This window comes from Varanus komodoensis, unplaced genomic scaffold, assembly GCF_004798865.1.
Source record: "Varanus komodoensis strain SLA01 unplaced genomic scaffold, ASM479886v1 scaffold53, whole genome shotgun sequence".
Lineage (NCBI taxonomy): Eukaryota > Metazoa > Chordata > Lepidosauria > Squamata > Varanidae > Varanus > Varanus komodoensis.
The window spans coordinates 418,205-442,178 of record NW_025336126.1 but is presented as its reverse complement, the minus strand read 5'-3'; the positions used below and the strand labels follow the sequence as shown (position 1 = coordinate 442,178).

The 23,974-nt window shown below is 48.3% G+C and overlaps 1 protein-coding gene across 1 annotated transcript; it reads left to right on the top strand.

The window, feature by feature from the left end:
• The first annotated feature begins 235 nt into the window (after positions 1–235).
• On the top strand, positions 236–23,191 carry TGFB1I1 (transforming growth factor beta 1 induced transcript 1). Its single transcript, XM_044448001.1, has 11 exons — positions 236–351; positions 8,489–8,631; positions 10,191–10,270; positions 11,438–11,580; positions 13,367–13,463; positions 13,794–13,893; positions 15,483–15,731; positions 16,056–16,229; positions 17,553–17,634; positions 19,156–19,304; positions 21,543–23,191. Exons 1-11 carry the CDS (start codon positions 339–341, stop codon positions 21,807–21,809), a joined length of 1,497 nt encoding a protein of 498 aa, XP_044303936.1. The 5' UTR covers positions 236–338; the 3' UTR covers positions 21,810–23,191.
• The last annotated feature ends 783 nt before the right edge of the window (positions 23,192–23,974 follow it).

The window sequence follows — 23,974 nt, the reverse complement described above, 5'->3', positions numbered from 1 at the left end:
CCCCACTTCTCCAGGAGGTGGGGTGGCGTGAGGGGGGCGGGGCGATTCCAGCGGGGTCCCCCCGGCGCGGCGCGCGATGGGGCAAGCGGGCGGGATGGGGGAGCGAGGCGCTGCGCTCTTCCTGCCTCTGGTCGAGTCCCCCTTTGCCATAAATGGTCACCTCGCCCGCAGTGGCGGCGGCGGCGGCAGCAGCGAGCGGGCGGGCGGCGGGCGGGCGGGCGGGCGCGGCAGGCGGCGGAGCGGGGCTGCGCTCCGGGAAGGCGCGTCACTGGGGCGGGGGCCGCCCAGCAGCCAGCCACCGGCCCCGGAGTCGAGGACTCAGTCCGCGCCCTCCCGGGATGGACGATCTGGGTAAGAAACCCGCGAGCGCGCCGGAAGACCCCGCTGCAGCCTCCGCCGCCGCCGCCGCCTCCATCGCCCTTCTCCTCCCTCGTCCTCCTCGGCATTCCCTTTTTCCTCCTCCCCGCGCCACCTTCCGTGCTCTCCCCTTTCTCGCTCTGACAGCCCTTTTTTTCTGGCACCAGTTCCACACCTAATTTCTCCGTCTTTCGCTCACGTTTGCCTGGGCAGTTCCTTACCAAATCTTCCTTCTTTTCCCTCAAGTACGAGCTACCCTCTCATTTTTAAAACAGAAATAAGTATCTCATTCATTTTACCCTATTTCCATCTGGTGCTCGCCAGCCTGCCTTTCTTCTCTCTTTTTGTCCAGTTTTTCATTTTGTTTCTTTTTGAAAGACTACTGCCACGGTGGGAACACGTGTTCCCTGCCTAATCTTGAACGTGACATACGTTTTATGCACTCTTCTTGGTTTTTGCATTCACTTTCTTCAGCCCCCGATTCCTCCGGCCCTCCCACCCTGGGTCGACATTCCCGTCCTTTGGTGGACCTTTTGCAAGGGCAATGCCAGGTCTGACAAGGCATTGGCACTGGTAGCTGTTCCTGGCTCCTCAAAAAGCAAGTGTGTGTATCATGTGCAGTACACGTGTTTGCAAGCTCAAGTTTACTTGCCCACCCAACATCTGTCGTTCAGCTGTTACATTTTCCGCTCTATACTTTAATGCAAGTTATTGCACCTAAGGAACAATTAATGTGTGAATTGGCTCCTATTTCTTCCTGCCTTCTTCCTTCTTGTTCTGTCTCTGACACGTTCTCATGCTGCTCTTTCTCCTTGGCTTGGGTTAGCTTTTGGCTAGCTTCTTCTATCCTCTGTCTTTTCCTGAGGTTCTCTCCCTCCCTCCCTCCACCACCCCACCCCACCCCACCCTCTCCCTGTAGCTAGCAGAGCGGGTGCTGGGGGGGGGGGCAGAGGGTGCATTTCCTTAGCCCTTCCCATCCGGAGAAAGAAGGAATGTATTTCTCAGCGTATGCTTGTGGCTTTGCGGAATAGCTGAGCAGTGGCACGTCGCCAGAGGGGAACAAGGGTGCTTTGCAGTCCTTCCCGCTCTCCCCAGGGGGATCGTGACCACACTGCTGCCCCCCCCCCCCGTATATCCGGCGTGTTGGTGTTTCCCCAGACACCTCAATGCTCTGGGGGGAAAAAGGCTCTAGAGAGAGGTTTGGGGATAAGGGGTCCAAACCCCTCTCCTCTGCTCCAAGCCAGAGCTAAGGCTAGGGCTCTGGCCCTGAGGAACGCCTGTTGCACAGATCCCGTCAACTTCCACTTTCCTCCTAAAGCTGGGAAAGGGACTTACTAAAACACACACCTTTCAGAGAAACCCAGGAGTCCTGGCACTCCCTTCCCTCTTCCTCCAACCCTCCCTCCCTCCCTTAGATGAACCTTGGGAACGCCACCTCTGGCGTTGTGGCGTGCAAACGGTTCTGCCTCTAAATTAGTGGCATCCTCAAAGGGTGGGCACACAGATGTCCGGCCTGCGTCTGTTGTGTGGTGTGCAAAGGGGGATGCCATGAGTTTTGTTGTCTGCAAAGGCCTGTGCAGTTCGTGTAACGTGGACCAATCATACCCCATTAACTTGTCGTGTTTCTCTGTTGGACTGTGTGCATATTAGTGTTAGGGTGCGCTCAGAGAAAGGTTAGATGGACCCCTCGGGGCAGCCTTGTCTTTTTCATGCATGCTTGTGTGTGGAGGAGGGGGGATTTAATTTCTGATCTCCATGGTTCTGTTACGAGGAGACATCCTGACGAGACATCCCAGATTTTACCGAGGCAATTCAATGGAAAGTTCTCCCAAGCTGGGCTCAGAACGTGACCTTGGCCAGTTATTGACTCTCAGCCTAGCCTGCCTCACAAGCTTGTTGTGGGGATAAAAAGGGGGAGAGGAAAGAGTGTGGGATGCAGCCCCAATCCTCTTTAAGGGGTAAACATGCAATATACAAATCTAAATGAATGGGAGCTGCACAAGAAGACGGTTGTGCCCCACTGTGTGTGTGTGTGTGTGTGTGCTTTCTGCCTTAAGCACCAACAGGTCCTGCTCTGGCTGAATTAACAATTAGTGTGGGGCTGCGTTGTTGCACATGCCCCCTTTAAATTGGCCAACTTTATCTGCCACTGGGGTAAAGCATCCGTGCTCCAGGAGGAGATATGGCTGGGTGTCAACCGCGCTTTTCTCCCTCCTTCTCCCCTCTCCGTCTCCATGTCTCTTTTCCTCCCTCCTTGTAAGTTACATTCCTGTGTCTCTCCTTCTGTGGTTTCCTTCTCAGCCTTAGACACATTTCTACCCTGTGACATCAGCCAGAAGTGAGAGCGGGGGGGGGGGGGGAGACTTTTTCTTCCCCACCCCCACCAGATTCTCCTTCTACTAGGTCTGTATGTTTCACAGGCAGCTGGAATAACGGTTAACGATCCCCTCATCCTAATTATGCTGTCCAGGCCCTCTGCTCTAGACTCCCCTCCTCTTTTTGGCCTGGGATGACCTTGGGAGGGGAGGCATAATCCAGCTGTGAGAATGTGCAACCTAACTGGGGAACTTTGCTGGCGAGAGCTGGGATCGTTAAAGGAGGCTTCTTGACTTGGTTAGGAGGGCCGTGTGTCCATGTGTGTTAAAAGTGTGACCATCCAGCTGCAGTGAGTCCTTGGTAGAGGAAGGATATGAAGGATCCAAAGAGGCAATACAATACACTCAGTAGCAGAACAGATGACCAGATGTTGTCACTGGGAAATTCTCTGATGACGGGTGGGGGCCGGAAACTGTCCTACTCCAGATATGCACAAACATGGATGTATTTGCATATCCGGCTGAGGTCTTGAAAAGGGAGATCCATCGAGCAGAAATCAACCATAGATAAAGACTGGATCTCTACCAGGAATAGGATCAACAATAATAAAAGATTATTTCACAGCAGGATCAGAGAAGGCGAAGAATTGATCTCTGAAGGGTTCCTCTTGCAGGAGTGTTGTTGGTTGTTCCGATCAGAAACCATAGTTCAGAACGGAACTCTTACAACTATGATTAAATGGTCAAAACTGAATGTCAGACAGGTGGTGTTGGTAATCTACTAGGCACAGATGGGTCCATGGAAATCCATTTCTTGAGGAATGGAGGCTAAAAGACCTGGCAGGAAAGTGTGTGTGTGTGTGGGGGGGGGGTTCTGAATGGGTGAATTTTATTGCAAAACAGAAAACCTTCATAAAATTACATATTAAAAAGCAGTCTGGTCTACTTCATTAGACTCTTTGATGATGCCAAATGTCCTGGGCTGGGTCCCACTTTATAAAGGCTGTTCCCCCATTTGAACTATCATCAGAAGATAGTTCTTTGTGTGAAGGAGTCCCTCTATCAGAAAGGCTTTCCAGTGTGTGTGTGTGTGTGGGGGGGGGGTGTTCAAAGAGGAACCCCAAAGGGAAGACAGTGGGGCTTTGAAGTTGCCCACCTATGGTTAGCACCTGGCTGGCAGACCGAGCAGGGTACCTGGTCACAGTCTTCCTCTCTAGGGTCAGATGTGTAATTTTTCTATTTAAATCAGGTGAATTAGTTTTGAACTTACATCCATGCACATGCAAGTTAGGCCATGCAATTGTGATGCAGAACTGCATCTTTGGTTACCTTTTAGGGTGATGCATTTCCTCTTTTGGGATGATGCAAGAAGATACCCTAGTCTCATAATAACATATAATATTTTGTTACTACAGGACTTGCTCCCGGTAACATCTATTCTGTAGTGTGTGTGTGTGCAAAAGTGTGTGTGCAAAAGACTGAACCCAGAAGTACTTGCCTTTGATATGGCTCTCAGGTTGGATCAGATGGACTGGACTGATTGAACAGATAGGATGGGGTTGCCACGGATATTTGGGAGGCCTTCACATACCCTGTGTGGGACTGGGTGGGTGAACATACAAGCCTCTTTGCAATTTCTTATGGCCCTCCATATGCCTGCAGTCTTTGCAGATGTACTATTTTGGGGTGACTCTTGGGCTAAAATTGTACATTGCCAGTTTATTGCAGGGCTACCAGTCTTGCGGCATGTGATTCTCATAAGGCCCTTTGACATTTGCTCTGCGTTGCTTTGCTCTTGCAGTCTCTTTCAAAACCGAGGCTGGACATTACAGTAGGGAGCAGCTGCTGATGACCCCAGGATGGGTAATTTCTCTCACCACCAGGGGTTCTAGCTGCCCCTTCACTGCCCTTCTGCTCTGCCTGCCCCCCCCCCATTGTGGTTCTCCAGAGACACCTAGTTATTGATGTTCCAGTAGAGAAATCTGAGGTGGATTTGGATATTGCCTCAGCCATGAGCTAATGAGGGGCTTCTTTACACAAAGGGTTTAAGCTGCTGCTTTTCTAAGGTGTTTTTTTTTTCTGTTTTCATGAGCAGAGGGGGTTCTCCTCTGAAGTTTGTATTTCTATAGCTTTCCAGATGCAGTATTCTATATACCAGGCACTAGGTGGTGCCCAAGTATAGCTTGCAGTGTAGGAGATTTGCAGTTTGGCAGGGGACTTTTGTTCCAGTTTGTCGCTGTTTGAATTTTAATAGCATTCCTGGCCCTAAAAGAAAACTATGAAAATGGCTGGAGAACTCTGGAGGATGAGGATGTCATGAAAAATCCCTGCAAACTTGCATGAATGAGGGATCACAAGTGCACCCTAAATGCCTCTTGTAGGAAGCCCATGACTTTAAGCCATTTGTTTTTCCTTGGGCTTCCCTCTCCTCTCCTCCTTTTTCAACAAGGGGATAAAAGTATGACCCACAGGGGTGTTGTATGGATTCCTGAGTTAACAAAGCATTCTGAACACTCAAAAAGTACTGTAGAACTGTGAAGGGTCATCTTTAAAAAGCACGATGTATCTTGAAAGCCTACAAAGTCAGGTAGGAGTTTTATAAATAAATGGATCATTACCTGTGTCATTCTTAAAAGAATCAGGTTAAAAGTGTTTCGGCTGTTCTAGGATCTCTCAGACACTACAGACACTTTTTTTAATTGGAGGGCTGCAGCCTGGCTTTGGGAACACATGGGAATTATTTTGGTATTTCCCTCCCTCTCTTTTATCATCTGTCTTGTGGTAACTTGGGATAAACTGGCTGCAGTGAGAATGATTAACACATAGGTTGTCCAGATGCCCGCTGATGTTTATGGGCCATTGCGTTTGGGCCACTGAAAAGGCCTCTGTGGAACTCACTCTGGGTGGGAAAAGGGGGTTTGTACAAAGGGGTGATTGTGCGGAAGGCTGAGCAAATTTTCCGGCAGTTGCAATGGAAAGTTTAAGTCAGTCTCTGCGGGCAAAGACTGGGGTAGGCAGAAGACAAGAAAATATGTAGGATCTGAATTCCTGGGCTTCGTAGTCCGAGAACTTCTTTAAAATGGTTAGGCTCTTAAGCCTGTGAAGTGAGATGAGAGGCTCTGAACACGAGGAAAAAAACTGCCTTACCACTAAATAATACACCCAAATCAGCATGACTGAGTTGGAGGGCAGAAGTGGGTGGCATCTACTCAAGAGCACATAAAACAATTCGAGGCTTCCTGCTTCTTCTCAACTTCTCTTCCTCTTTGTCTCTCTTCCCATCCTGTGTGATGTCCCGTTCTATCTCCTTTTCACAATTAGCACTGACCACCCTCCTTTCCTACACCATCCCCTTATTTGGAACAGATCCTCATAGATCCCTGTTCTTTATTTTAATGATGCACTGCTTAATTGGCTAAAATTGACTGATGTTGGCTCAGAAGCAATAGAATCTCAGGATTTAGAGATTTTCAGCAGGGAAGGCTTAAGCAGAATGTTTGAACCTGTGAGATCTAGCAACTTTAGACTTTATCACACCTCAGGTTCATTCGTTCATTCTCTCTCTCTCTCTCTCTCTCTCTCTCTCTCTTTCTTTCTTTCTTTCTTTCTTTCTTTCTTTCTGGAAAAGGTTGTAATGAAACCCTTCATTTGCTCATTTCTTTAACAACATTTAGAGATAATAAGGGTGATGGGAAAATTGTCACACAAGTATCTGCTTCATGGTAAAAGTGCACCATCATTCTGAGCTTTCATGTTCTTTCTTGTGCACACACTAGTGCAGTAACAACTAAGAACATCCCAGCTCATGAGGCCAGGCCCAGGGAGTGAGGAAGTTAGTCATACTTCAGTCCCATTGAAATTGATGGAATAATGAGCTATGAGTCATGTAAGTCCCGTTGACTTCGGTGGGGTTAGGATGTGACGTGCTTCTTCCCGGTCATTCTGCCGCCACACGATGGAGCTAAGCAGATCTGGGCCTGGTCAGTGTCTGGATGCAAGGCTGCCTGGGAGTCCTGCCTTGGTCACCCTTGATCCTGCAGGGCAAGGCATCCAAGAAATATCTCTTAAATAAATGCAGATTTATTTCAAATTTGCCACCCCACAGCCCAATCTCCCCATTTGCAGGGAGATTTCATTTGCTGATTAATTTGTGCTTGGAAAAATTCAGTATACCCCCAACAGAGCACAAATATTTATTGCTAGGAGGAACAGGGTGGCATGAATATTGTGGGCCATATGTCTTTTGTCAGCCTTGGTTTATTTTATTTCTCTTCTAATGCAATTACTTAGGAGCTGTGCATTCCCTCTCTCTCATGCACATCTGTCCAGGGTTTTTTTGAGTGGGCAAGGAGAGTAGCTATAAGACTGTCTTTCTCCCTCAGTGTATTCAAGGAGGACATGACACCACTTCAGAAGTAGATGATGAGGTTGCCTCTATTGGGTGCATCCTGTCCTTCAATTAAAATAATATTTTAAAAACAAATGTTTTCTTTTCAGTAGAAACAGGTGGTTATTCTTCAAACTGGTGAAAGGAAAACCAGGTATTAGCTTGGCTAGAGGCTTAGCTGGGGCAGCAGGCCAGGTGGGGTAGCAGCCTTACAACTTCTTATTGTCTCTTTCCCTGCAGCCAAACACAATAAAGCACATTAAGCCACTGGATACTGATAGCAGGAAGGGAGAAAATCAGAAATGTGTTGCTTTCCACAGATTCTATCACTCATTCCCTAAAAATGTTGGTCTCAAAAATTCCTCATAGAGGTCAGGGAAAATGTAGAGCTGAAGTATAGAGTCAAATGTAGAGCTGAAATGTAGAGTCATTTCTACACTATCCTTAGTGTAGAAATGACTAGTTGTGGTGCGGCATTGTTAAAAGAGATAAGGGGAGAATAAGTCATGACCTCAAATGCTGCTGGAGGAGGTTGTGATTCATAGGCTACATTCACACATAATGATAAGCCAAAAATTTTAGCTGATTAAGCCACAATGTGAATAAGTAGCATGCTGTGAGTAGGCAGGGATAGTTTTCAGTGATGGATGTCCAATCTCAGGTTTCTGGTTTGATGTGCTTAAACAAAACTACCTTTAAACCAAGGTTTTTGTCTTATGCATCTTGACTTGAATGATGTGTTGTTGTGCCCATACAACACACTAACAAACTTAGCTATCCCTGTCTGTTTTCTATACTTACTTGCTCAAAGGGATGAGCCAATGGCTCATTCATATTGTGGTTTATTAAACCAGCATTCCTGGCTTATCAGTACACCAGGAATTATTAAGCCAGGGAAGGGGCCACAGCTCAGCTGGTAGAGCATCTGGTTTGCGAGCAGTCCCTGCTTCAGCCCTGGCATCTCCAGGTAGGGCTGGGAAAGCACTCTGATGGAAATGCTGGCGAGCCTCTGCCACTCAGTGCCGGCACTACTGGGCTGGATGGCCCCATGGCCTCATTCAGTGCAGGGCAGCATCTTGCATCCCTCTTGTGTGCGGATACGGCCGTTGTGTGGCAGGCGCTTCAGGTGGGCAGCAAGACCCTGTGTGCCGTTCCTGAACGGGCCAGCGGGAAGAGCAAAGCAGACCTGAATTCCCAGCGGGAGGGCAGGGTGATGGCCTGCAGTAAGGACCCCAGTGTTTTCTGCTCCACAGTGGAAACAGAAAGCAGGATTCGGGCAGGCTTCTTTCCCTCACCTGTTCTGTGCCTCATATCCTCCAGGTCCATTTATCTCCTGATGCCTCTTTCATTGTCGGACCTCCCTGACCACCTGCCGTCTTTTGCCACCGTTGCCCCATCCTCAGCCCATGTCCTCTCTTTCTGTAACCAGATGCTCTCCTGGCTGATCTGGAGACGACAACCTCCCATATCTCCAAGCGCCCAGTTCTCCTCACAGACTCCAGCAGTGCCCTGGCCCAGGACCGGGCCACAGAGCCCAAACCAGCTCCTCCACCTTACAACCCTCAGCAACAGGTAGGACAGCAGCAGGTGAGGACAACAGGGTGAGTGTGGGGAGGGGTGTTCTCACCTCAGCCACAGGGCTGAGCATCACGGGTTAGAATGGGGGAGAAAGGAATTATGGGGAAATGTGCATGGCGTTGCTGTTGTGCTGTATGTTGCCATTTCCCTCATGGTGTCACTTAACCTGTAAAACCCATGAGTTAGGGAATGACAAGTGCACAATACAACGGTTTATGTAGAAAAACTCCAGAGAGTCTTTGCCATAAAATAGCCACACAATGGGTAGAAATTAGCTGGTAAAGTTTTTTCATGCACTGAGGAAAAGTCGAATCTCTTGATTTCCCTCTATTCAACAAGAAATAGAAGCTTGTTCCACTGAATGCTGGCAGCCAAAATTTCAGCAGAGTAGAATTAATTCCCCTCTAGTCCTTTGACTCCCAAATGAGCTGCACCGGAATGGTAACGTGTGAAGGATAAACACAGTTTCTAATAGTTCTTGTACAAAAAGCCACTCTGGGAGCCTGAAAAGATGGACCATCTTTTTAAAAAGTCTTTTTACAGTGCCATATGTACTGTATGTTGATTCACTTAATGAAAAATAAGCACATTTAATGTAAAAGAAACAGTGAAAAACTGCTCCAGAGAGGAGATGCGTTAAGTCAGGGTAAAGAGCTTCTGGCGTGGGTCCAGATTTTGCCTGCCTGAGGTCCTGGACTAGACCTCCAATCCCTTTCCCTTGAGCTCTGTCAGCTTGCTGGTTTTCCAGCTTTTGTGCAGTGTCTCCTAAGGCCTAATTCCTGGTAGTAAGAGCTGTAAGCTAAAGTATGCTGATATTTTTGGTATTTTTTGGCCCTGCATCCTTCACCTACCCTTCCAAAGAAAAGCTGCTCTAACATTGAATTTGACCCTTGAGCTGGAAAAGGTTTAACTCACTGTACCTGTTTTAGTGATGTTAATCAATTTTCAGCTGATCAGCTCTGTGCACAGCTGGTCCCTGGCAGAAGCTGATCGAATGGGTCTTCCCTGAGCTCGGTTCAGGAGGGAAGCTACTCTGTCTAAACAAAATGCAGCAAGTGCCCACCCACGGTGATCATCTTGCTCCAATGACGCAGCTCCCTGTGCAGCCAGGAGAACTGAAAGCTTTGAGCCAGGTTTCGTTTCCCACAGGATATACCCTTGTCCCATTCTCCCTCTGGTCACACCCGTTTTGCACATCTTGAGGACAAGGCTTAAACCTGCTAGGTCTTTGCAGGAGACAAAAACAGAATAAGTGCCTCCTGCAGAGAGAGCGAGCTCCATTTGCAGCTGCTTCCAGCACCACCCTCCATCTCCAGGCCACCTGCTTTACGTATTTTTTGGATCCATACAGTTCCAGGCCAGAAGTGGGCGACTTGAGTCTCTCCAGATGTTTTAGCCTCTGACTCCCATCAGCCTCTCTAGTTGTAGACCACAGTACCTGGAGGGTCACTAGGAACCCAGTTCCTGCTCCGGATAGTGTTGATCTCTTTGACACAGAGAGATGCAGAGCCTTCTCTTGGTTTTGTGATGCCCCTGCCCTCTTTCTCTCTCAGGCTGGGACCACAGCCATGCCTACTGATCCACTCCCAGCAGCTGCCCTGCAGGGTGGCAGTGACAAGGAACACCTGTACAGGTAAATAATGGGGCCTTTCCTGGCATCGCTATGTATGTGGGGCAGGTTGTACACCTGAGGGTCTCTTTGGTGTGTATAGGGGACCATTTCATCCTTTACATTAGCGATTGCTGACATTTAGGAGAAACCGGACCTTTGAACACAAAGGGGATATTGAGGGAAACCAATCCTGTGGGTTGGGGAGATAGTGAATAGTACCAGGAGGGCCTGAGGCCTAAACTGAGGAGGTTGGTTTAGTTGGTCGGTTTTTGAGTTCAGGGACAGAGGTACTGTAGCTGTAGGAGCTGTAGGACCCTGAGACCAGAAGGCCCTGGGCTGGACTGGCTTTGCCCTTAAGAAGACTGAAGCAGCTGCCCCGGGGAGTGGGAAGCAAGGGAATTGAGAGCAGAGGTGTGCCCAGTGGCCTCCCCGCCCCCCTGCCCTCCCCGCCACCTAGGAAGGCCTTTGGCAGTTATAGGTGGCATATAAATCTGGGTCTGCCTGCCAGCCAAGTCAGTTTCTGCGAGTGGCTTCAAGGGCTCGCCTTGACTTTGGCCTCTGGCAGCTAAACGTCTTGGGCCAGTGGCCCCAGGAATGAGGTTGTCCACTTTCCTAATGGGGCAGAAACGCTGACGCCTTTAATTCTTTCCTTGCGAGAAAACATTGCTGCTTTTTCTGCCAGCGGAGCTCTTTGATCGGGGAAGGGGAAGCAGCCAGACATCCTCTTTCTTATACAAAAATAATAATAATAATTAGGAGAAAGGTGGAGTCTTTCACTTGGGCATCCCAGAGGAAGTAGCCCTCAAGGGCCTCAGCAAATTTGAGGTTCTAGGCTGGCCTCAAGAGGAATGGAAAGAGACATGGATACAAGAGGCATGGAAAGAAGCCGGGCGGGGAAGGAGAGAAGATTACGGACGGTTTGGCCTTCCTGGGAGCTCTGCCCAGCTCTGCTGGCCTCATTCCAGGGTTTCCATTAAGCGGAGGGATCCTATAAATAGCCGTCACCCCACTGCCTCCCCTCTCTGCTCCCTTCCCGTCTTCCCTGGAGTGGACGGATGCTGCATCCATCTCCTCCGGGGGCGGCGTGAGCGCTGAGCTCTCCCTTCTTCAGCACTGCTCCTGGGTTGGAACAGCAGCCCCACATCCTGCTTGTGCGCTCACGGCCTCTCTCTCGCTTGCCTCCGCTAGCACGGTCTGCAAGCCACGCTCGCCCAAGCCGAAAGAAGGTGCCCCCCCACCCTTCTCCTCTTCCAGCGGGGTGCTGGGGGCTGGGCTCTGCGAACTGGACCGGCTCCTGCAGGAACTTAATGCAACCCAGTTCAACATCACAGGTATGGGGATGGGGAGGATGGAGGGGGGCAATGGCATGGCTAGGACACTGTAGCCCCTGGGCTTCACCGGCCCTCTGAGGCGGCCACATAGATTGCCTCGGTTGTGCAACACACAGTTAACATTTGCCTTATTTATTTATTTGAAGTGTTTTTAATCCCACCTTTACCCCCAAAAAGTACCCAGGATGACTTAGAGACAAAATATGGCACTCCTTGCTCATGGGCTTACAGTCTAAAAAGCATGGCACTAAAGGAAAGAGTACTGGGAGGGAAGAGGAAAAAAGTAAATTCTTTGTGACTGCTGTGGAAGGGGTTGCTGCTTCGTATCCCTCTGATAGCCTCAGCAGGGAGAGTTGGTGGCAGAAAGGAGGGGCCTCTCAGCTGGAGCTGTATACAGGCATAATGGAAGGGACACAAGAGATCTGGGGGCACCAGGTTGGGAAAGGCTATTTTAAATGACCAGCTGCCACATTCTAGGATAGGGATGGGGGATGTATTGTTCTCCAGTTGAGGTCAGACTGCAACTCGCAATGGAGAGCTGTATGCCCTTCACCCCTGTTCTGAGCCGATAGGGTGGTGTTCCTTGCTTGGTGTTCATTCCAGCCCGCCTTAGGCTTGGCATGTCCCCTGCCCTGCCCGCCTTGCTGCAGTGAGGCTTGTCTGCTTGCCAGACTGTTGGTACCATTGCTCTAGGCTGCCATAAGGCATTTTGTTGCCTGGGACTGAGCAGCAAAGGGAGTTCCACCCCAGAACTCAAGCCAGTGCTTTTGGCACCTGAGGCAGAAAATCTCATGAGCATCTTTCCCATCCCGGCAGCACAATGATACACTGAATAGCCATTTGTTGCCCTTTCAGGATGACCCAAATCAATTATCTAACAGTAGGGTTGACCTTTCTTGGGGCAGGCGCTCCATTTATAGAAAACAGTTCTGGGCTGTTGGTATTTTTCGGGAGAGCTCTCTATGGGATTTGCCACCCTCTAAGCAGCAGGATTTGCCGCATGGGCTGCCTGCTTCCACGTGGCATCGCTTTGTCCTGCAATGGAGCAGGTGGTCACAGCCTCTTTTCTTCCCTCACTGATGCATAGTTTCCAAAATTAGACATTCTTAGCTCAAGCTATCTTGGAAGTTGCATCTTCAGACTTGCACAAGGTTGCCAAGTCCCAAATGAAATCAGTGGTCTCTGCCTTTAAAAATTGTAAAGGGAAAAATTGGGCTGCAGGATTTCTTGCCCTATTCCTCCACCTACCTCTTTGCTCACACCTTTTTCCCTTGCATGTGCTAAGGGGAAACTAGACTCTTCCTTGCTGTAAGAGCAGAGGGGGTGAGGTATTCTAACTCAAGAGGTCTTTTTGCCTTGCCCTCCTTGTGTTTCCTCAGTGCTAAGCCACTCTGCACATTCTCAGGGGGGAACCCCTACCATGGTTTTGTGGCTTCCCATGTTCCATGACTGAATTGGGTGATGTGGGCCCTTCTTGTTCTCAGCAGTGTGGCAGTGCTGCCTTCCAGTGGCAAGGAACTGAAATGACAAGTGCCAAAAAAAGGATTTCTATAACTATATTTATTTATTTAAAACTTTTCAATACCGTCCCATACGTAGATGTCTCGGGACGGTTTACAGCCAATTAATCCTAAAAATAGAAATAAGAATAACAGTTGCCCAGCATCCAATGTTAAAATATAAACCCACTAAGTAAAACAGGTTAACAATTATAAATATACATTTATTTAAATTTATATTTATTTAAAACGTTTACTTTTCTCTCCTCCTTTATTTTCTCTTATAGATGAAATAATGTCCCAGTTTCCATCCAGCAAAAGCCCTGCTGGGGACAAGGGCAAAGACAGGCTGGAAGATTCTGTAGAGGGTGGTTCTTTATCACGGTAGGTGGATGATAGTGAGGGTGATTATGATTGGACAAGAAACTTGTCCCAGAATTAGCTGCATTTGGGTCCAGGCAGGGAATCTTCATGCTGCTGTTACTGACTCACCGATTGGCATGTTGTCTGGAACTTGCCTTCTTTCTCCTTTTCCCTTTCACTTGGCTTGACCTTAGAGGGCTGAACTCAGCCCTCATCTTCAAAAGCTGGATCAGAGGAGCTGTTGCTACAATCAGGCATCTAATGACATTTCCAGGATTGGTTTCCCATGGGGAGAACCACATTGCCTGGGTCCTCCCCGGCTCCAGCCTCACAATGTGATCTTACTCCCAGGTCAGCAGCTCCTCCACCTGCGAAGCCATCTGCCACATCAGCCACCCTGGAGCTCGACAAACTCATGGCGTCTCTGTCAGATTTCCGGGTCCAGAGCAATGTGAGTGGGAACTCGGGTCCCGCCAGGACTGAGGGAAGTGGCAGTGGGGGAGGGCAGTGGCAGTGGGCTATGATTGTGGTAAGTGCATGTGCAGAAACTGGCTGCAGAAACTGCATCCTGCAAAACCACTCTTCATTTTTTAAAGTTCCTAGTTCTTTTGCCTATAGAGATAGGCAACAGATTGATGAAATTGTAGAAGCCACTGTGGGGTATTGGATAGTGTGCGTATGCGTATGCGCGGGCTTGAACAGGATTCTACAGGGAGCAATTCTGTGACCTGCCTTGGTCTCTCTCCCCACCCTCTACCATTTCAAGCCACCCCAAGTCTATGAAAGGCCACATAGACATTGGCTGGGTTCACAGAGAGCCCTACAAGCCATGGGGGGCGGGGGGAATTGTTTGTTTACCATGGATGGTCTGTTGTGCTGTCAGAACTGTCATGGTATTTCATCATGGAAAGATTGGTCTTTAGAAACCATGGTAAGAAACAACTATTCGTTCTATGGCTTCTCTGTACCACCATTGCTTGTTGTGTTGTCTGAACCCAGGATAGTGGTTTCCATGGTCCTGGTTTGCAACTGCCATAGAGTGCTCTGGAAAGAGTGGCAACTGTAGGATGTGCTCCAGCCATCTAGTCTCTATGTGTGAACCAATGAGGAAGAGGCAGGCAACATAGGAAGGGAGTGATGCATCTTGGGATTGAATTTCTGGTGCAGTGGCTGGTGGGATACATGCCAACAATAGGAGTTCTGAGCAGGAGGATGAAAACCACAATAAAGTAGAAACCATTTGACTGACTGTCAGGTAGATCATGGTAAAAAAATTATGAACCCAGGTTTGCTTGTTGGGTTGTGTGAACACAGCCATTATATGCCTAAATAAACAGCAGAAGCAGAATTATGCAAAACATTTGTTTGTTCAGTACAGCTGACAGATCAGCAGGTTTTGGTGCAAAACACCCTTCACAATTTGGATTTGGCTTTTTTGGACCACAAATTAAACAAACTTTGCATTGCTTTGCATCTGTCCGGTCAGAATGGAATGCTCCTGAATGGAGATGTCACTTCATGGTCTGACCTGAAGCTAAGTAAAACTCAAGAAAAAAATAGCCAGGAGTGTCTCTCACCTGTGGCTAGCCATCAATTTTCTTAAACTGGGTGATTTTCACCCTGTTCCTTAAGAGACTATTTAAAAATTTCTGACTTGACTTCACCTAAAAAGCTCATTTAAATGCACCCAGATGCTCCTTACATGTCACAGAACAGACAGATCTTGCTGCTTTGGGCCAAGGAAAGGAGGAAACTGGTTCAGTCCCTGCAGGTTTGGGGATGCTACTAGTAGCAATTTGCTACTAGTGCAGAGTTGGCTATTCTGCAGTCTTGGAAAATCCAAGAATTAGCTGTGCATGGGCCTCTGGTTCCCTGGCTGCTCATTGCTGCTATTTGTGATCAAGGCTGGCTACTCCATTCTAGAAAGAAACAGATAGGATGGATGGATTGGCACTGGCAAAACGACAGGCAAGGTACGAAATAAAAAGGCTTATCTGTAGGCATTTCTTCATCTCTGACTCTTGCTCCCGGATTTTCCAGCTTCCCGGTGCCTCCACCAGCACGGTATCACCGCCACCTGCTCCTGCCTGTGTGTCCTCCGCACAGCAGCCAGTAGTCTCGTCGGTCTGCCCCAGCCCCCCTGCCGCACCCCCACAGATGTCGCCAGCCCAGCCGAGTGGGAATCTGGACAGCATGCTGGTGCTGCTGGAGTCGGACCTCAGCCGCCAGGGGATCTCCACCACGGCCAAGGGTCTGTGTGCTTCCTGCCAGAAGCCAATAGCAGGGCAGGTGAGCACTGTTTGTTGGAGAAGGGCTGGCATCTGGGTGGACAGCAGCCAAAAGCAGGTATGGCAGGAGTCTGCGGGACAGAAGTGAGCAGCTTGTGGTCCCCCGGATGCCTTGGCCTGGAGCTCCCATCAGCAATAGCCAGCATGCCCAGTGATGAGGGATCATGGAAGTTGCTGGCCAAAATCCTAGGAGGCCGAAAGGTGCTATCGGATAAGAGGAGAAAGAGGTTGTAGCCTTGAGACTTGAGACAAGTGTATCTCTCCTTTCCTGCTTCCTTCCTTCCTTCCTTCCTTCCTTCCTTCCTTCCTTCCTTCCTTCGTCCAGGTGGTCACAGCACTGGGAAGCACTTGGCATCCAGAGCATTTTGTCTGTACCCACTGCCAGAAGGAGATGGGAGGCAGTAACTTCTTTGAGAAAGATGGCACCCCTTACTGTGAGAGGGATTACTTCCAGCTCTTCTCCCCCCGTTGTGGACTCTGCAACGAACCCATCCTGGATGTGAGTTGCCCTCCATGTTTGCTGATGCTTCCTGTGGCCCAAGATGATCTTCAACTAGTTGAACAAGGCAACCATTTTGTGTGGAATTTGTTGCTTTTCCCACAAGGGCATGAGCGTGCGTGATCACTCAAAATAGCTCACCACATTTCAAAATGAAGTCAAATGTAGTCAGTGGTGTAGCAGAGGCAGAGGCAAAGTTCCCAGATGTCTTAACGAGCAGAGAAGCTGATGTCATCTGCCACTCCCACCTCCTATCAGCACTGGTTTTCCTGTTCCCTCTGGGCTTGGCTGCAAAACCCTGTAGCAGCTCATTGGGGGTAACATTTCCTCAGCAGTATTTTGTTCTCTGTTGTAATGCAAAACATTCTGGGGTAGCTTCATCCTGAATAGGGATTAGAGCCCCTGAGCTTTACAAAAGATCGATTACTGATTGAGATGAAACCTGCTAGAATTGGTTTGCTGACTTTAAGATAAAATGTTTTTCCCCTGCTGCTGGCCAAAGAAACGCCCAGTAAATCTTGAGCTGGTTGATTTATACTGTTTGGGAATGTGTTGCATGTGTCTCTTTCCCTTTCTCGAACCATCTCATTTCACACCAGCCAGAGCCCGGCATCCCAATCACTGCACTATTTTTTGCCAGCAAACTACTCTAGGACTGTCAGGTGGTCCTAATAAATGGGAAATTTTCTGTGCATTGCTGAACTTTGGAAGTTGCATGTTGACACCCAGGCATTTTCACACTGGCGGATACGCATCTGCCTGCCTTTTTGGACTTTTCTGGGGCATGTGGGAATGCCATGAGGACTGCCTGCATTTCAAAGGTTGCCCTCCACCAAGCGATGCCATAATGGCATGGTGAGCAACAGGGTGTCCGTGTATTGCTGATGCACTTGGTGGCACAGTATATACATGCTAAAGCAGAGAACGCACTGCAGTCCAGCCCACAGAACCCAGGAACACAGAGAACTGCTGGGAAGCAGAAAAGGACCACAAAACCCAACACAGAGAACTACTGGGAAATGTGCAACTGCATGAGTCTGTTTTGATGGCAAAAGAAGGGGATGGCAGAGAATGATGGAATCACTGGATGAGGTGGCTGGATGGAGTCACTGAACCAGTTGGCGTGAGCTTAGGTGGACTCCGGGGGATGGTGGAGGACAGGAAGGCCTGGAGGAATGTTGTCCATGGGATCGCGATGGGTTGGACACGACTTCGCGACTAGCAACAAGCAACAGGAGTCTGTGGGGCACTGTCAACAAAAAGCTACTTCCTCTCAGACCTTGTCTTTTTCCTTCCCCCTGTGTACTCATCTGACTCATTCAGAAAATGGTGACAGCGCTGGATAAGAACTGGCACCCGGAGCACTTCTGCTGTGTCAAGTGTGGGCGGCCCTTTGGGGAGGAAGGTGAGTGCTGAAGGCGGATGACTGCTGGAATTGTGTGGTGGAGCAGGCAGGGGAGGAGAGCAAGCAAACAGTTCCGTGCATGGGCAGATTAGTTTTTCTTGGGTTTATGGGCCCAAGAATTATGAGCCCACCAAGAGTTTGCATGGTTAGGACTACTAAGTACCAAAACGTTAGCTGTGAAAGTTGATAAGGTGCCGTGCTACAGCAGTGATGGGGGAACCCATGCATTCACTCCTCTCCCCTTGGGAATTAGCTTTAGGGAAAAAGGCCCCCTTTATGTCAAGGGCCCTTCCCCCTTAGGCTAACAGCTGCAGGATTTTGTGAGGAGAATGGCAGAAAACTGTAGTTGCTGAAGAGTTCCTGCCACTACAGCAATTAGGCTTTTTAAAAATTTCTCCCTAAATGAGAGCGTTTTTTCCCCTTAAGATTAATTGCTAGATGCTGGCAGGGTGAGGGGGAGAGCGGGAGAGGGAGAAATGATGAGAGAAGGTGCAACCCAGAATGTTGTTTTGGGCATCTTCACTTTTGTATTTTGTCTCATCCCTCACTGCTAGGTAGGCTCTGAATGTTATGCCCAAGTGAATGCAGATCTCAGGCTGAAAAACATTGTGCACCCCTTGGTTAGTGTGTCATACGAGAAGTAGGGAGGCCTGGGTTCAAATCACTGTGTAGCCATGAAATTCAGTGGGTGATGTTAGGCTTTAACTGGTTCTTAACCTAACTTAACTCACAGGGTTGTTTAAAGCTATAGGGGTGGGGTGAGCAGAAGGTAGATTTCCAGATGTTTGGTGATTCAAGTCCTAGATGTTTCTGCCAGCATAATGAGAGGTCAAAAATACTGGGAGTAGAAGTGAAAAAAAAAAAAAAAAAGCTTCTGCTCACTTTGGTAGAACCATGTAAGCTGCTCTGAACTCTTTGGAAAGCTGAAATAGTACATACTTCTCTTATTCTTTCTCACATATAATATTATGGCTGCACAGGCACAGGAATGACAATGTCTGTTTCAGTGAACCCTGCTGTCCCTGCAAAATTTCAAGGCCTAGCCAGTTTAACAGACCCTTAGCAGGCCTGAAAGCCATGCTTTATCTTTTAGACACTTTACACAGCGCTTCTGTGGCCTGGTGGCTGCTGAAATTCTTAACCAAACAAGTGTTGTGTGGTTGCCTGTCAGGAAAGTCTTTGATCCAAGCTGATATTAAACCCATCTGAGGAGAAAGACCGGAGTTCATGGACATGCTGTTGTGGTTTGAGATCACAGCAGTGGTGAAAAGAACAGGGTAAGCCGTGTAGATTTGGCCTGAGAAGTTAAAATTTAAAAAGAGCCCTTCAAGTTTGGATCCTCTGAACTAACTTCTGAAAAGGGTTAGGGTTAGGCCCCGCCACCCTGTGGTCTGTCTCAAGGGCCCTGGCACTGAGACAAGTGTGCTCAGCGGCAGATCTGGATGAGGGCTCTATTATGAGCACCAGTAGTAAGCGTGCCCATTCAGTCTGCGGTCGTTACTTCCTTGTCTCCCCCTGCAGGCTTTCATGAGAAGGACGGGAAGCAGTACTGCCGCCAGGACTTCTACGAGCTCTTCTCGACCCGCTGCCAGGGATGCAACCAGGCCATCCTGGAGAACTACATCTCAGCCCTCAATGCCCTGTGGCACCCGGAATGCTTCGTTTGCAGGGTGAGTGTGAGCACCAGCAGGGTGTCATGGGAGGCTGCCAGAGAGAAAATGGTTGCAGTAGAGAGTGCTGAAGCTTCCTGTGAAAATCTACTGATTGGGAAGGGCCTCGATAGACTCTGTCTTCCTCCCCACATCCTGTTTCTTAATTTAATTGCAGTTTTGCCACCCTGCAACTGGCAATTAGCAGCAGCAGCTGGCTTCCACTTCCACACCCAATGTCCCCTTGGAATGATCCTATTTAGGCTGTCCACTTACTTGTTGCCAAGAAGTCACATATCTGCATAGGTTAATTTTGCAAGTGTAAACCTACTAATAGCTACTATAATTTAAATGGCCATATGCTACCCTATTGGGGAAGACAATAATTGGTAGTAATCTGTCTGCCTGCTCCTCAGTCAGTGCTCAGTCTTGATGGGCAACTTCAAGGTGCTAGCTCTCACTGTTCTTTATCTCTGAACCAAACTTGCACTGGACAGCCCTTCAAATAAAGCAAGGGTGCACTTTTTTGCCCTCCCCTCCACATCATCAGTGGCCACACCTTACTTCCCGCACTACTGCATTTTCTCAAATTTAGTGGCATGGCAGTGATGGCAGAAGAGCAACTTTTAACAATGTGCCACTTTTTCTTCTGTTGTTACAGCACTGAATTTTGGTGATGGTGGTAGTGTAAAAAAACATCAGGGAGGGCTGGTAGCTTAAGGCACATAGAAAGCCCTCCACCTGAAACAGAGGATGCCTTAATTTAAGGTTGTCCTTTAATAGTTGTTGAATTAGAGGATTATTATTTATAAAATTGGAGACAAAGACACCCTTCCTGTGTCCTGTTGCGGTCAAGTTATTTCAGTGGAAGTGCTATACAGAAAAATGGCATGTGCCACACTGACAACAGGAGTGCCACTTCCACTTGGATTTGGAGCAGAATAAAGCGGAAAATGAAAAAAGAATTTAAAAATGCAACTTCTGGGAAGGCCTTGAATCAGGAGAAGTCTAAATTTTCTCCTGTCTGCCTCAGAAATTGACTAAATGGCCATACAGTTTCACCACCCACAATGAGGCTATGAAAAGGGGGTAGGGTTGGCACCTTGCATGGCCTCATCTATGCTCATCTTGATCAGGTAAAGGCATATTTGGGTTGTGACAAAGAGAACCAACTTTTAGATATAAGAAATAACTATTGATCATGAAAGGGATTTAATAGTGAGCCACGTCCAGGCTTACTATTCACACAACTGGGAAAAGCAACTAAAATCTAAGTAAATGAAAGTTGGCAAGAAAATCTACCATGGTGACACTACGTTGCCAAATAATAAATATTTTAAAAATAAGTAAAAGGAATTTATATTTCTACAGGGATTTGTTATATTTCAGAATTGGAAGTTATTCAAAACCACAATAAAGAAAGGCCAGCTAGAATGCATGCTGTAGATTTAAAAAGGTGCCATCCAATCCAGGAGGTTCTTGCTGGGTTTACGATCAGAATCAAGGTTGTGTGAAAGTGAAACTCTGCTTGTGTAAGGAGAACTAAATGAAGCAGGGTTTCTTGTAATAAACATAATCTGATCAGAAGGCAAGTGAAACAGATATTAAGGAACATAGTGTCAAACAAACCAAAAATACCTTTGAATACATAAGAAAAGAGGAAGCAGGGATGGGGTCATTTCTAGGGTTTTTTGACAAGTCCAAAAATTAATACTGCCCAAGTTCCAGCTGGAGCCACCCTTGAATTGTTCAACAAATCAACGGTTGGTCTTCTACCCAAAATATGAAAGTATTTCATTTTATAACGAAAATCACTAGCCAGATGGTTGGTTAGCCAACTTAATACTTGATTTTTTTAACAAAGGTGATGAGATCAGAGATCCTGGAAATTGGATACTACGCAGTTTACAGGCTGCGCCATCTAGATGTTTTGGACTACAACTCCTAGCATCCTCAAACAGCCTAACCAGTGGCTGAGGATACTGCTAGCTAGGGAGAGTTGTACTCTAATGTATCTGGAGAGCTCCAGACTGGGGAAGGCTAGATAACAGTATGTTCTGGGACAATAGGTAGAAAGCTGAGGACAAATGCAGGTGGTCCCGAGTCCAGTTTTGCCTCCTGAGACGTCTCCCATGGGAATGGTCCTTCCCAGCATTTACATTACGAACCCTGTCTTGTGCGCTGGGGGTGCTTGCCCAGCTGTTCCAGAGCTTCATTCCCTGCCAGCCCTCATTTCCCTCTCCTTCCTTCTACCTGCAGGAATGCTATACGCCGTTTGTGAACGGCAGTTTCTTTGAACATGGCGGCCGCCCGTTCTGCGAGATCCACTATCACAAGCAGCGTGGCTCGCTCTGCTCGGGCTGCGAGAAGCCCATCACCGGCCGCTGCATCACCGCCATGGCGCGCAAGTTCCACCCGGAGCACTTCGTCTGTGCCTTCTGCCTCAAGCAGCTCAACAAGGGCACCTTCAAGGAGCAGAACGACAAGCCGTACTGCCACCCTTGCTTCATCAAGCTCTTTGGGTGACGAGGGGCGCCCTGGCCTTGGCCTTGCCGTGGCCAAGCCGCGCCGATTGCCAGCATGGGAAGAGGGGGGGCTCTGGGTCCCGCCTCCGACCAAGCCGGGCCCACTGCCCCTTGTGGGAGGGGGCTGTGCCTTATGAGCTCCGCCCCCATCGCTGGAGCCACCACACTGATGCCAAAAACCACGCCTCTAGGTAAGAGCCACACGCAGAACAAGCGAGGTGAGGAGCAGGGTGCATCTGCTCCTCCCGCTCTGCTCAGGAGCCTGTCACAGCATGAGCAGCCTATCACTAACCCCCCACCCCATCACATGCCAGTTTTAAGCCACACTCACACAATGCCAGCACTTCAGACAGGAGGCAGTGCCTTAAGCCACATCCACAAGACCAGCTGGCGGTCAGTCGTCTAGGCAGGAGGCAGGGCATGAAAGATGCCTCACCTCACCTTTGCTCCCTCAAGTCTCTCTCCACAGTTGCTGCCCAGGAGGGAGGGATGGGCATTTCCTCTTCACACAGCCCCTCTAAGCCATAAAGCCATTCAGCAGGGAGAGGGGTGTGAGGAAAGCCCTTTTGCCTCCAGGTTATTTGGAATCTTTTTGTATTCTTGCCACAATATACATGCCTGGGGAGGGCACAGGGCACTCCAGGCCTGCATTAAAACACTAATGATCTTGATCTAGAAGTCACAATGGTTCTGTTTTGAAAAGGGAGGGGCAATAGTATCCCCTTGGTCTATCCCTTTTTGGCAAAACGTTGGGTCAGCCTTTGTCAACTTGGTGCCCCCTTGATGTCTTGGACTTGGACTTCCACTAGTCCCATATGGCATGGCCAACATCAGGAATGCTGGAAGTTGTCAACCAAGCTACGAGGACGGCATCAGGCTGGGGAAGGTTGCTTTAGGGTGAGCTCACACACATCCATCTTTGCTTCAGTCTGAAGGATTGTAAGAGGTTTGCTGTGGGGTTTGGGATGTGCCTCTTCCCCAGAGGGGAGGACAGGGGCAATTTGTGGTAGGGGTGGGGTGGGGTCTCCTTCTGGTTGGGGCTTTCGGGAGGTGACTGGCTGGTGCTGAAAGAAGGACGCTGCATCCGCCCTCCCCACTTGCATGTTGTGATGGAAAAATTTCCCGGATTGCAAATGAAGCAGTCATTTTGTCCTTTAAACTGGGGAATTACGGGAGAAAAATATGCCTGAGCTTGCAGTTTTGAATTACCAGGAACTCTCTCTCTTTTTTAACTGTGTAAACCCAAACTGAGGCTTTTATTAGATCACATGTTAGGTCAGGAGTCTGAGGAATGTGAGCTCTTCCTTCTGCCACCGGATTTCTATGCCAACTTTTTAACTTCTCACTGCTGTACATTATATAATAAAATTCACATTAAACAAACCCATTGCCCATTGTTTTGCGTGGTGTGCAGTGTGGAGAGTGCATCTTGATTTTTGTGAGTGTGAGCAGTATAATTACTTAAGGAGTCACTGTTAGGGTTGCCATCTCTGTATGGGAGGGATGGTTCTGAGCCTGCAGCAACTGCAAACGCAGCTGAAATCTGAGGCAGAAGGTGCTTCCTTGATCTACAGGTCCCATTTCCTCACTCAGTTCAGAAGCACAACTGCAGGCTTACTAAAGAACTGGGATTTGAACCAGGCTGCAGTCAAAAATAAGTTCTGGGTTTTTCCCACCCATGCTGTCAGAAGGTTTTTCCCTGGGATCATAAAGGCTGAAAACTTAGTTTGGGTTCAGAGGTTATTTTGGTCCCTGCTCCTGAATCACCTGTGGTATTTTGGGCCTTCAAATTACCTTGTTTTTAATGTATTGTTTTTATTCTTTTATCTGTCCTAGCTCTTTGCTTTTTCCCAGCTTGAAATCTGCCTAGATATTGTAGATAAATTATTAAATATTTCCTCTACAAATAGAGTTACTTCTTCCACATCTGGTTCAGTGTTATGTTAAGAAAAAATAAGCCTGAAGAAAACATTGCCTGATCAGGTCTTTGAGCATACATCCCATTATATTCCTATACTGGGATCTTGTGGAAATTGTACTTACTTTTGAGTAGACATGCACAGGCTTTCAGTGTAAGTTGCACTTTGCTCCCACCGAAATCATTGGGACAAGTTAGTTGTTACTTAAGTCCCATTGGCCTGAGAGGGCAAAAACAATGAACTTAGT